This window comes from Lepisma saccharinum, chromosome 30, assembly GCF_977018435.1.
Source record: "Lepisma saccharinum chromosome 30, izLepSacc3.1, whole genome shotgun sequence".
NCBI lineage: Eukaryota > Metazoa > Arthropoda > Insecta > Zygentoma > Lepismatidae > Lepisma > Lepisma saccharinum.
In genome coordinates this window covers 3,070,023-3,082,901 of record NC_139258.1, presented here as the reverse complement: position 1 = coordinate 3,082,901, position 12,879 = coordinate 3,070,023, and the positions used below count along the sequence as shown (strand labels likewise).

The 12,879-nt window shown below is 39.0% G+C and overlaps 1 protein-coding gene across 2 annotated transcripts in view; it reads right to left on the bottom strand.

Moving 5' to 3' along the window:
* Positions 1–12,233, bottom strand: part of LOC145981807 (uncharacterized) — a 51,098-nt gene extending 38,865 nt beyond the window's left edge. The window contains exons 1-2 of one of the 2 annotated variants that reach the window (XM_083115234.1): positions 12,148–12,233; positions 900–1,566 (exon numbers count right to left, since the gene is read on the bottom strand). In XM_083115234.1, coding sequence (XP_082971360.1) covers positions 900–1,566; positions 12,148–12,155 — 675 coding nt within the window. In that variant the 5' untranslated portion in view covers positions 12,156–12,233. The other variant, XM_083115235.1, reaches the window with a different exon arrangement.
* Positions 12,234–12,879: the final 646 nt, after the last annotated feature.

The window sequence follows — 12,879 nt, the reverse complement described above, 5'->3', positions numbered from 1 at the left end:
CTAAATCAAATCAAACCAGTTTCTATATAAATAGTGGACTCAAGTCTGAACTTGTGTACAATGACAGCATTTTCAATTCAATTGAATTTTGTGATTTGTCAAATAATTATAATAAATATAATAATAAGTATAATGTAAGTTTCTATAACTGAAGGGCAAGATACGAAATCTTACTCCGCCCCTCCCTCCCCCCTCCATCGAGAAAATTTACTGCTGGCGTCTTTCATGTATGACAAAAGGTACTGAAAAAAACGTAATCCTCTCACCTTACTAACTTCTCAAGGAAGTCCTGGACAGAGACATATCTAATTTCAGAACAGAGGTGCCCTTGACCATCTGTAGCCCTCGATAAATAAATAGTTTGCACGGTTTATTCATATTATGTTGTTTATGAACGTTTTCATTTGTTTTTAGCTCGGGATATGTGTTATTGTGAGGAAAAGTACATCTGTTACCTTAGAGCGTTACCTTACCGTGAAGCAGAACAGCCCGAAGGATTAGCGCAAGTGAATATAGCACCCAACTTGACATTCCACAACATCAACTATAATTTGACGTCGTTAGGTTAGGAGTGTTAGGTTTGGAGACGACAGCAAATTCAAACGTGATCTTTCGGTATTTTAGTATGGATACAAACTGTTTTTACTAATAAAAAGCGGCGAAAGTAGTTCGAGATGGCAGGTATTTACTGTGGGATCAAATATCTCACCAATTTTATATTACGTAAAACATCGAAATATGACGAATTAAAGAAAATTCAGAATGATTCTCGAGGGGGTACAGTGGGTAAACGCCCCCACATCAGAGATTATAGTGTGTTTAAAAGTTCAAAATGATTGAATTCGAATTAACTGCCACTGATCAGCTACAAAGAACTATGGCTAGGTTTGTTGGCTTACCTGCTGAATGAACTGTGGTCTTTGTTGAGGCTGTGGTCTTCTGATGGACTGCTGGGCTTGTGGTCGTGGCTGAGAAGCATAAGGCCGAGACACTGGAACGTTGATGAGGCCTAGAGACGGTTGGAAGTCTCTGTCGCTGTCGTGAGATATGGGTCTGTAGTTGACGGGCGTCGTGGGGTAAGGACGAACTCTTTGCGGCTGTGGGGTGGCTTGGACGGCCCTCAGCGGTTGCGGCGAGGGTGTGACCCTCTGGGGGATGAATTGAGCCGACGGCCTTGCCGTGCTCACAAGGATGATGGGGGTGGGAGAGGGTTTGAGTCGCGGTTGGGGAGTTGGGCTCCCATATCGGATAGGTCCAACGGCATTGTCGTCATTTTCTTCCTCCTGGACCGGCGCCGGTCGGAACGACTGAGGACGCTGGTTGGGGATGCCGAAGGAGGGGTTGGCGAAGGAAGGGACCGTCCCTAAGGGGCGGAAGGACGCTTGGGCCGCCGCCAGGAAGGGGTTGGTGTTGATGCGGGGGTTGAATTGGTCATCATCGTGCTGCTTCTGTTGCTGCACGCGAACGCCCTGCAGCACACCTCCGTACGCTTGTCTTTTGTCTCTGTCCGCTTCTTGCTCCGCTACTGTCGCAGCTAAGAATATGGCTAATATCACTATCTTCATTCTGAAACATAAAGAAGAGCAACATTAGTATTTGAAACTTTAGGATTAAGATCGTTCCATCTTTATATTTATACAATATGTATGGTTCAACAAAAAATATTACCATCAACCCAAATCCTTTATACCAGGAGTTTCCAAACTTTTTCGTTTCAGGGCATCCTTAGTGTTTCAAGATTTTTCTGCGGCGCCCAAGTCAGGCCTATCTAACACTTGGAAATCTCGGTTAGTTATTACTATCTTCCATTTCTGATAATTTTTTTTTCAATAAGAACCTACAACTAAAATCTCATAATAAACAATTACGTTGCTCCACATCTACTTAGATTTTTCAATAAAATCTGCTAACCAACGTGACGTCATATCCCATCAAGGAGTACCCTAACCGACCAACCTGTATGTATCTACCTTGATTACGCGGAGATCTGGCAACATGGCCATGGCAAACGGTGCTACCATCTGTTATTGAAAAATTACCACAAAATTGCCTTTAGTACGACATAAAAATAAACAGAGATTTCAAATTCCGAAACATTTTACATGTAAAAAGCACTGAAACCATGTAAGACTAACATTTCATTGTGTCGTTTCAGTGAAAACATTGGCACATTTCGCGGCGCCCCTGTAAGCCAGCCACGACGCCCCAGGGCACCGCGACACACTCTTTGGGAACTAATTTATACAGTTAGTGTCATTAGTTGGACTCTTAGGACTTTTCTCTTTAAAAATCTATATAATTTCATGATTTGCAACACTGGATACCATTAAATTTATATAGATCTATGAAAAACACAACCATAGCTAGATGTCTAATACGCACAGTGTTGCCTGTTTACAACAGGATCAGAAACCATAAGGGGTTTCCCCCAACAACAATATTGCCGCGATTAGCCAAAAGTGGAAGAAAAGCGACGTTAAATAATAAAAATGAAGAATGAATACAAGACAAATATAAGTAAGAAATCTTATTAAATTATTTTAGTAAAAAGGAGAAATTATAAGTTGTACATAATAAATCATTTCAACTATTTTGCAATTTATTGACATTTTAACCAGCTGGTAAATGAATTAGTTTGCTTGTTTTATCTGACATACGTATACATTTTTTTAAATAATATATAGACTACATTTTAAAATATTTAGAAATTTACTTTTATATGTCCGCTAACAACATAACAGATATGTAGGCTATACCATATAATTATATATGTATGAACAGTCAGAACTACTGTTGTTTATTCTTTTCACATTTCATATCTTTAATATAAGTACTGAAATGCGTGGTTATTCAGTTTTGTTATTAACTTTTACACATCTTGTACAAGAAAAATATATTGTTTTTGCCACTGAAGTTCCTAGCTTCGAATCCCGGTCTGGGCACTAGCATTCTTTGTTCTTCATCTACTCATCGCTCATCGCCATTAAAATAACAAAAAATCCAATAAAAATGTACGTTGTGTTCTCTGACCTAAAAATCTGTTTTTTCGGGATTTTAGAAACTCTGCATTTTGATCTGAAATGGCTTGATTTGAGCTTCAAGTCCACTTTATGCCCAGTAAGGTTAATCGGGACTGGACCTACAGTTTAAAGTGGGATCCGAACCACTGCGAACCCGGGACCCCTTGATAACATGCCGATTACGTTATTACTACGCATGGGCGTCCGGAAGGGGGGGGGGTAAGGGGGCCGTGCCCCCCCCGGAAAATGAAAGTCAAACAAAAAGTATGTATTTCACACATATAATTTCATTTTAGCCACAATAATATGTGTTAATTATTGTATGAACACCATAAATTCAAATTTAAGCAATGTTTTTTAGGGAACAACACTATTTTTGGTGAAAATTTGCCTTCGTTTGCCCCCCCCCTGGAAAAAAATACCTTCCTTGCCCCTCCCTGGAAAAAATCCTGCGGACGTCCATGTCACTACGTCATCTGGAAGATCTGAAATGTTAAGAGTGTGCTGACAGGAAGACATCCTAGCTCGCGTGGTAGTGACAACATAATTCAATACATTGGAACCGCAAGTGCAGTCAAGAATCGGACCACATAAATGAAGCTACGTGTCTTTGCATTTCCGCAATCTATTAATCTAGATGGCAAATCTGTGGTCGGTGTGGGAAGTCCACAGCCATTCTCCACGCATTTCTTTCCAACCGATGGAGCGAAACAGGTCCTTTCCTCGCATTTGGCGGCAGCGTGCTCTACCCTGCTGGGAGGGTCTGGCTTCCTGGAGAAGTGAAGTGAAAGCGAGAGAGAATTTCGGTGAATGTGGAGGAAGCAGGGCAGAAACCAGCTGATTATGTGAGCTGCAGACCGCACAGTTGGATAACGAATTGGACACGGGAGACATAGACGCCTCGGGCAGTGTTGCCAACTTAGCTCTTTTGGAGCCAGATCTGGCTCTTTCGTGCACTCTTTTGGCTGTGAACTGGGGTGCCCGCCCGAGTGCCCCACTATGATGCCATCTCTGGTTCCGGCCCACATAGACCAACTTTTGCCATGATTATACATTTTGCACGTGACGCGATATTGTTATATTCATGGACGCCCGCAGGTTTTTTTCCAGGGAGGGGCAAGGAAGGTATTTTTTTCAAGGGGGGCAAACAAGGCACATTTCCCCCAATAATTCTGTTGTTGCCTCAAAAAACATTGCTTAAATTTGAACTTATCATATTCATACAATAATTAACACATATTATTGTGGCTGAAATGTGTGAAATATATAATTTTTGGTTGAATTTCATTTTCCAGGGGGTGGCCACGGCCCCCCTTGCCCCCCCTTCCGGACGCCCATGATTATATTGGCTGCATCGCCCCACCCCCTCTTATATCTCCAGCTACTTTTTTTTTTTTTTTTTTTAATAACACCGTGTTGATGTGAAATTGGCATAATATTGTTATTTTCGATTTCGTACGACCACGAGATGGGTGCCGCCAGATCTAGATGGTGAAAACTAAGAATAAATTGTCATCAATTTAGAGTTAACGGTAATAGCAGCGCCCCACCCCTCTTACAACTAACATTACTCTACGAAGCACTTCGTAAATCTAGCTCCTTGAAAATCAGTTTTAGCTCTTTTATGTGCACCAGGTTTGGCAACACTGGCCTCGGGAATGCACATTTCGTCGCATGAAGGGAAGGTACAGACTACCGAGACAAAACTTCCTGGAAAAGGATGACTGTCTTATTTTCTGTTTCGCATCGCTCTCTTTCGATACCCGGTGGAGGCACATTACACAGTGGGTCGGATCTTACTTTAAACTGTAGATCCAGTCCCGATTAGTCTGTGGGGCCTCCCCCATGGCGCAGTGGTAGCGTCATTGCCTTGTAATCAAGGGGTCTCGGGTTCGATACCCGGTGGAAGCACAAGTGGTTCGGATCCCACTTTAAACTGTAGGTGCAGTCCCGATTAGCCTTACTGTGCATAAAGTGGACTTAAAACACCAACTCAAACCAAACCAAACCGATTAGTCTGTGGGTGCAAAGAGTGGATTTTTTTTTTTAAAAAAACAACAAATCAATCAGTCAATTAAGGCGAGCAGGCTTCGAACCGCTATGTGCCTCCGCCGGGTATCGAACCAGAGCCCCTTGATTACACCGCGACAACGGAGACAAAAACAAGATTTGAGTTTGGATATCGAGACGAGATTGACAAATAAACCCCTGAATTTAGCTTACATGCATATTAAATGTTATTTTTGTTGCATCTGAGAAAACGGGGGACATAATCACCATTAATCCCCCCTCTGGGTACGTCACTGATACGAGGGTGTACAGGTTACGGAACGGAATGTGCTTATAGATTCCACGGTGGCTGAATGCATGTGGAAATTGAGGCGGAAGCAAATTTGCTCTTTCTCAATCGACACGGAGAGGGAATTCTATTTTGCACCTCCAGTCCGTGTGAAGCAATTGCCACGGTCTGCGAAAAGAGAAATTAAAAGAAATGAAAATTCTTTACGTTCGGCGAAATCCCCAAGGCACCCGTGCGTAAAACAAAGCACGCAGCATTTGTACCAACAAAAATCAGGTTAATAAGATATATGTTCGAAGCCATTCATGGTAATTAGCCACGGAAATTGAGCCTTGGCTGGCTTCTCGCGGAGCCCGAAGACAGCCATATGTAGCCGAGAACTAGTGTTGCCAACCAAGTAGAAGAAATATTGCTAAAAATTTAAAAACAAAGTTCAACAAGAAAAACTTTGGATGAAAACATTTCCTTCCTGTTTTCTGTCGAAAATAAATTCAGACTTTTCCCATTATGCGCATAATGTTTCACTTTACATACGTTTTATAACAACCACATCCAGCTTTGGCTTCCATGATTAAAATCATTCATATGCCGGTACTGGCGTACGCCAGATTTTTCCCTCGAGGGAATTAGAATTAATGTGAGCTACGTTCTAGATAGGTGTGGGATACATTTACAATATTTCGTAATTGCAATTTTCAACTTTAGTTTTAAAAGTTGTTCAAAGACATAACTGGGGATTGGGGGAATTATCTCTAGAGTTGGCAATATTGAAGACCACCGAAGCGTCCATATTCCTGACGTGAACACAACAAAACTAAAGATACGAGCACAACATGTTTGCAGAGTCTTGCGCTAAAGCCACAGAACCCCATTAGCGTTTTCATGCACAGTTCGCCATGCGTGCTTCACGTCTGTAAACTGTCTTGTTGAGAGAGATAATTGTTTCATTTCAGCTTTAAACAAGCAGCCAAGTGTAAATGTGACAGTACAGTGGGATCCATGAGTATTACCGTGCAAATTGTCCATCACCATGTTCGTGCACTTTATTTGACCCAACAAGAGCTTCAAGAATTAAAAGAAAACTCAAAACAAGCTGTTGACAACTTCTGCACCACCATACATAAAAATCCATCACTTAAAAACACATAGGATGTAAGAGAAAAATTAATGAAAATAGTCATGGACAATTTGCAGGGTAATACTCATGGATCCCACTGTACAAGCTAAGCACCTGGATACCTCGCTTACAATGCGGACAAGCAAACAGAGTAATCTATTGTTGAATCAGAGTCTGTATCGACCATTTAACTTCCGGGTAAAGAGAAAACCTTAATTAACAAAGTGGGGAGTTTCCGAATAGCTGCGTTAGCACTATTTAAAAAGTGCTATCTTCTAAAAGTTTTTGAAGAAACCTGGAAACCATTTTTGTGCAAGAGTCTAAAACTAAACAGACGTTGAATGTAATAAATAAAATCTAACAGAGAGTTGAATGAAATGAAGAATTCAGAACACCATTTGTAGAACATTGGAAGCAATCCTCGTATATTATTTGCTACAGTGTGGAGCCTGGTAACGTTGCAATTTTCGAACTACCAATCAACATTTTAAATGTTAAATATCTCATTAGCCTAAAGCCATTTCAAACCATGTACTCGTAATGACTCCGAGTTGGTCATTATCCGTTCTCATTTACTTACATTTATAATTATCGATATAACATTAACCTTTTATTATAGTGGCTAATAAAACACATTATCCTGCGTTGTTATGAACAAATTCTGCATATGTTATATACCATATAATTTTTCTATTATTATTATTATGCATTTGGTTATGTGAGCACAATTGTATTATTTTACCTTTAATAATTATATAAAAGCTTACATGAATATTATTATATTCAGGTCTTTATTAATGTAAATATCCAAATACTACATTTAAAGTTCCTTACAGGTTATTTAATTAAAAGTCAAGTTTAAATATGGCCGTCTCTTTCATCGTTGTAGAACGGAACTTTATCTATGCTTGTATTTCTTCCTGTGTAAATGACTGTGAGATTGGAAAATATCCGTGAATATCACATAAATAGATTCATTCGCTTCTAAAAGCGCCACAGAATGGTATATGTTTTATTTCAATATGCTTATAGAAACTAGAGTTGTATATTTTTACTCTAAATTATTATATTTTGTTCTCAGTTTAACGTTTCTTATAAACGCGATTCTTTCCCTCTACCGTGCAAATTGTCCATGACTATTTTCATTAATTTTTCTCTTACATGCTATGTGTTTTTAAGCGATGGATTATTATGTATGCTGGTGCAGAAGTTGTCTGCAGCTTGTTTTGAGTTTTTCTTTTAATTCTTGAAGCTCTTATTGGGTCAAATAAAATGCATAAACATGGTGATGGATAATTTGCACGGAAATACTCGTGGATCCCACTGTACAGAAAGACATAGTTGTTTGATTGGATGGAAGATTTGTATAGTGGGGAAATATTGTGATTAGTAATATTTTTTTATATTAAAAAAATGAATTAGCTGGTACCACTGATTGAGTGAAATTGGCGTTCTGGGCTGTGGCAGTCGTATTGGGAGAAAGAGGTGTTAACTCGAAGCTAAGGTTAGGCTTATGCAACCTCTCGATATATTTGTACGGAACTGAGAGTGCGAAAAAGTATATTCGCGCGCAATTTAATGATGTCTAGCTTGAAATATATTTCCATTATTTTGATTTAATCCGGCTTTCCGGAAGTCGCAGAACGGACAACATGTGCATCTAGGACGTCTAGGAAGGAGCAACTCACCAGGTAAGTCACTCTTTTCCACATCGTTTCTGTCGCAGACGAGTGAGTGTGTACGTAAACCTGAATTGTGCAGTGTGGCTGCGGTGTAGCCCCATTCGATCCACTTTTGACTTTCAGCCACACCCTCGGCACTTTTGGTTTTGCAACACCAGTACGCTTTCGAAACATTACTGTTCCCGTCTAATGCTCCGGTACACACGTACAAGCCCTTGCACTTTAGTTATGCACAATTGTATGGCAATTAACGTAAACCTATAGCTATGAAAGTCCGAGCGTATGGTTGATATTGAAGCTTACTTGCATTAGTAATGAAGCGAGAAAGAACGTTCTTAAACATACGTTGTCAATTTAACTTCATAGTCAACTAAACAGAGAGACCTCAATTGGTTCGAGTGAAAGCAAAGCAAAGGTAAATGATTGATAGCCAACCTATTACGCTTATAAAAAGGACTTCGAGACCATTGTATTATATGCCAGCTTCAATAAAGCTCAAGGTTGGATGTTATCTGTGTAACCACTTGCAAATATAGATTAAGTATTATGCTCGAAGCGAGCATGACTCTCCCCTCTGCAAGTCACGACCTGACCTAATGTCCAGGTTTCGATACCCTGTGGTTCGGATCCCACTTTAAACTATAGGTTCAGTCCCAATTAGCTTTTCTGTACATGGACTTAAAACAAAAACTCAAACGAGCGATACTTGAATACTTAAGTCATTGCATATTATTCGTCTACCCACATGCAGCCATAAAATTAATAATAGTAATAAAATAGTGCTTTTTAAATTGCTGATTTTTTCTTCCTTCGATGTGCTTCGAGAATTTAATTTTTGTCAGTAAGAAATAATCGTTCGCCATTTACAAATTATATGCATTATGTATATGAAAAAGATCTTTTAAAATTGAAGAGATTGTTCCATTTGATTTAATTATAAAGTTTTAATGCGTTTTGTTGGTGCTTATATTGTAGTGTGAACTTTCGGCCTTTACTGTTTTTGTAACTATTGTTAGATTTTAGATTCCAATTGTTGATGTCTTTTAACTCAAAACTTCCGAATAATAAAATACGCGTATCTCTCATTAAAGTATACTTTTTCTCACGATATTCAAATAACGATATAAAACATTATTAAGGTCAGTCTGAATTTATACAAATTTATACACACAATTTATGTCTTCAGAAGATTTTGGATAATTGTTAGGTTAGATAAAATCAAATCTACGACAGCTACAGCTATCTTATTTTTATTTTTATGAACTCTATGCGAAATTATGTCAACCTTTGGAAATCTTTGCTGTTTATGAAACAAAATAAATCCTCCTACATTTTAAGAACAATTATGTATGTATGCTTTTGCAATGTGTTGCTTTTCATTCTTTGCGGGAACTGCTGTCACCTTTCTTTCCCCTTGAAGTCAAGTGTAGTGTAAGGGTTGCCAGTACCACAGAAACTTTTGAAGGTGTATTGATATGTTAACGTCGGCAATACTCTTAAGTGAAGTAACACTTACACGTTAAACTTATTGGGATCTATTGTGATTATGTAATGATGTAGCCATATATTTATGTTACATCGTAAGGACGGTTATAGCCTGAAGAATTGTACATTTTAGAGATTAGAAAGAAAGACGACGAAGAAAAGATAAAACTGAGGAAAGTGACAAAGAAAGTGTACTTAAGAAACAGTTTTTTTTCTGGTAAAGTACCCACGGACCCATCTTGTGCCTTGCAGAGTTTGTTTAAGTATGAGTTTTCTTCCCAAAAAAGGTTGAAGAAAGTAGGTGTTCGCTTTCGATTCTGTCTTCAGTTGCAGTGCTTTCTTTCTCTTAGCCTTAATTTTTTCTTCACCACAAGAAGTCATGATTAAATAAAAGTTCGAACTTGATCACGGTTAGGTACAAGGCAAAGAAAAGTGAATGTTGCGTCTGGTTTCTTGCCGTTGATTTTATCTTGGAACAGATAAACGAAAGTCACTTTCGGAGTTTAGTGATTTAAGTTTTTTGTATTTGCTTTTCAGCCAACGTTGAAAATGTATACTTCTAATGACTTTGTACTGCACCATTAGCTTTTACAGCAACAACCAATGGAACAGATATACAAGACAGACAATGGTTTCGAGTCCAGGACTAGCCGGCCTCTGTGGTGGAGTGGTTAGCACAGCATGCTACGACGCAAGGTGTACTGGGTTTGAATCCAGGTCTAGAGACGGGTGTTATTTGTGAGCGTCAATTCATTAATTTCATCATATCATCATCGACGCGATAAGTCAAAAGTGGCATAAAAGGGACGCTAAATAAAAAAAATCAAATCAAGATTTTATAACGTGATCATACATAGTTTTCATTTATTGGATCACTGCGGCCAGAAATTTTGTATGGTACAATTGACCACAAAAGACTACATACATATGGTCTGTATTTATGAAAATTTTCGTTGCATCCCGTAAATCACATACGTGATATTTCAAGACCGAATTAATATTGATTTGGTATATTTACATCGCATTTCTTCCACGTTTCGCCAATCGCGAAGATAGGATGTGATGAAAGCCACTTACCAAGAACACTCATGCCCAGGCCCGGATTTGAACCCGGAACCCAGAATTATATAACGTCGCCTTAATATTCCTCATGTTTTGCACAATGTCCTGAGTGGAATATGATTCCGGCAGCTTATTACTCGTTAAAGGAACCCTAATCACTTGAAGATTACAAATCTGAATAGGAATTAAACAGAAAGTCCTTCCTTTTACACAAGCTATGATTATGAAGCCATCACTGTTGGTTTGGGTGTTATGCAACAGTTCTTTCAGATGTCATCTGCCAGGACAAGACGTGCAGTCACTTTGGATTAGTGATTTTTGAAACCAAAGACCTCTAATGTAATTCGGGATTTCATTTTAGTTCGGTTACAACTTTAAACTACATGTCATGATCTATTTGTGTTTTAAGTGAAACTCAAACTCTTTTTACTTTTCCCAAGACAAAACACGATCGTCGGTTTTCTTCCAATAGATTTACGTCATTTTTTAGCAACTCATTCACAAAAATGTTGCAAATTTTTCACATCATTGAAGGCGTTTCAGAACAACTAATCTCTAGGCATAAGCCTTGAAAAGAAGTGTAGAACCCAAAACCACAGTGTACACATCACTATGAAATTCATGCCACTGATGTGAAACTTTCTTGTGAACATTTACTCACAGTCTATCGTGCCTCATGTTTAGTACCTAACCTGAATTTTATTCTAAAGACAACTTTTGAAATATTGAAACATTGTCAATTCAAATAATTCCATTAGAAACCTTATTTCCTTCCGTGATATCTCATGTTCATTCAAGCAGCTAGACCATTATTTGTTCATATGTCATATCCGCGGTATATTTTTAACAGCAGGTTGGTTAACCGTAATGAAATGTATATATTGGAGCAGAAGTCGCAAAAGCGTCAAAAGATGCCCATACAGTGGGTGAACGACAAAGCTGATTTTGTATGTCACGTATATTTAAATAACATGTAAACAGTCTCTTGCTTGCGGAATATGTTGCCGCTCTTACATTTTGTTTGAACTGGAGATGAATTCGCTGTCTTCTAGCTCTATTTTTGGTGAAATTTAGCATTATGTACTTATCTGGCTTGAAAATACTCAACAGAAATGTTACAGATACTCAAAATTTTCGAATCGGGTTGAGATTATGCGCGCTAAAGGGGCAACGCTAAGTGTTCGCAGATGATTTTTATGCACTGTAATGGGACACACTTTAACTTCAGCCAAGAATGCAAGTGTGGAGAAAGGAAGAAGAAATGTAGGTCCAAGTAATCGAAGAACCACTCGACAATAAAAAACATTTTTAAAAACACTCAACACGTGAAGACGGTCATGCGCTGGTTGAGAGATACAAAAAACCAAGGATGATGCATTGAAGCACAGCACTAACACTTAATCCACTTAAGTATGAGGGCAGCAAGGATCGCACACACACACTACACACGCGATGGACGGTTGACTGGGAGAGCTTTCTCACCTGCTCATGTAGCTCCTTCCGCCGTTTAGAACACAGTGAATGGCAAAGCAATCCGCCCGCCACTTATATATACCAGATGACTTTTCCCCGCGCTGTGTAACCTGGATATAGAGAGCTCCGACTTTATCTTATTGCATTTTGCATGGAGGGGAGGGGAGGATTTGCTCAATGAAAGTGGAGGGAGTTACGGTTCATTCTTTCTTTTTCTTCAAGTGAAAATCACCGACGCACGTGATAGTCTGTGCAGACGAGCTATTGGTCGTGTGTGTGCTCATGGCCCCAAAACGCTGCAACAGAAGACTAAAAATAAAGAGAGAAAAGGATTTGTTTCTGTGACTCTTGTTTCCGCTTCTGAGAAGGTTCCCACTTGGCCTTGAAAAATATTATCCATCACTCCCTCTTTCTAAAGACGATGCCGTATTGTGCACCAGTGATGCCAACCCTAGCATAATGATACTAAACCTAGCACAATTTTGCATAATGGAAATATCTAGCATAATTTGCAAACTTGCAAACTTGCTTCACTGGGAGAGAAGAGATCCAATTCAAAGGATGATAATTTGAGAAATTAAAAATAAAATTATTCCCAGATCTTATTTCCGGTACAGGGACATGCTTCACCCTCTTCTCTTAATCTTTTCTTTATTCTCCCCAGTTCTGCAAGAATAGGCAGAAAGATGCATAACTTAAAATTACAATCATCTGAAAAAAAAATACTATTACCATGCTCAA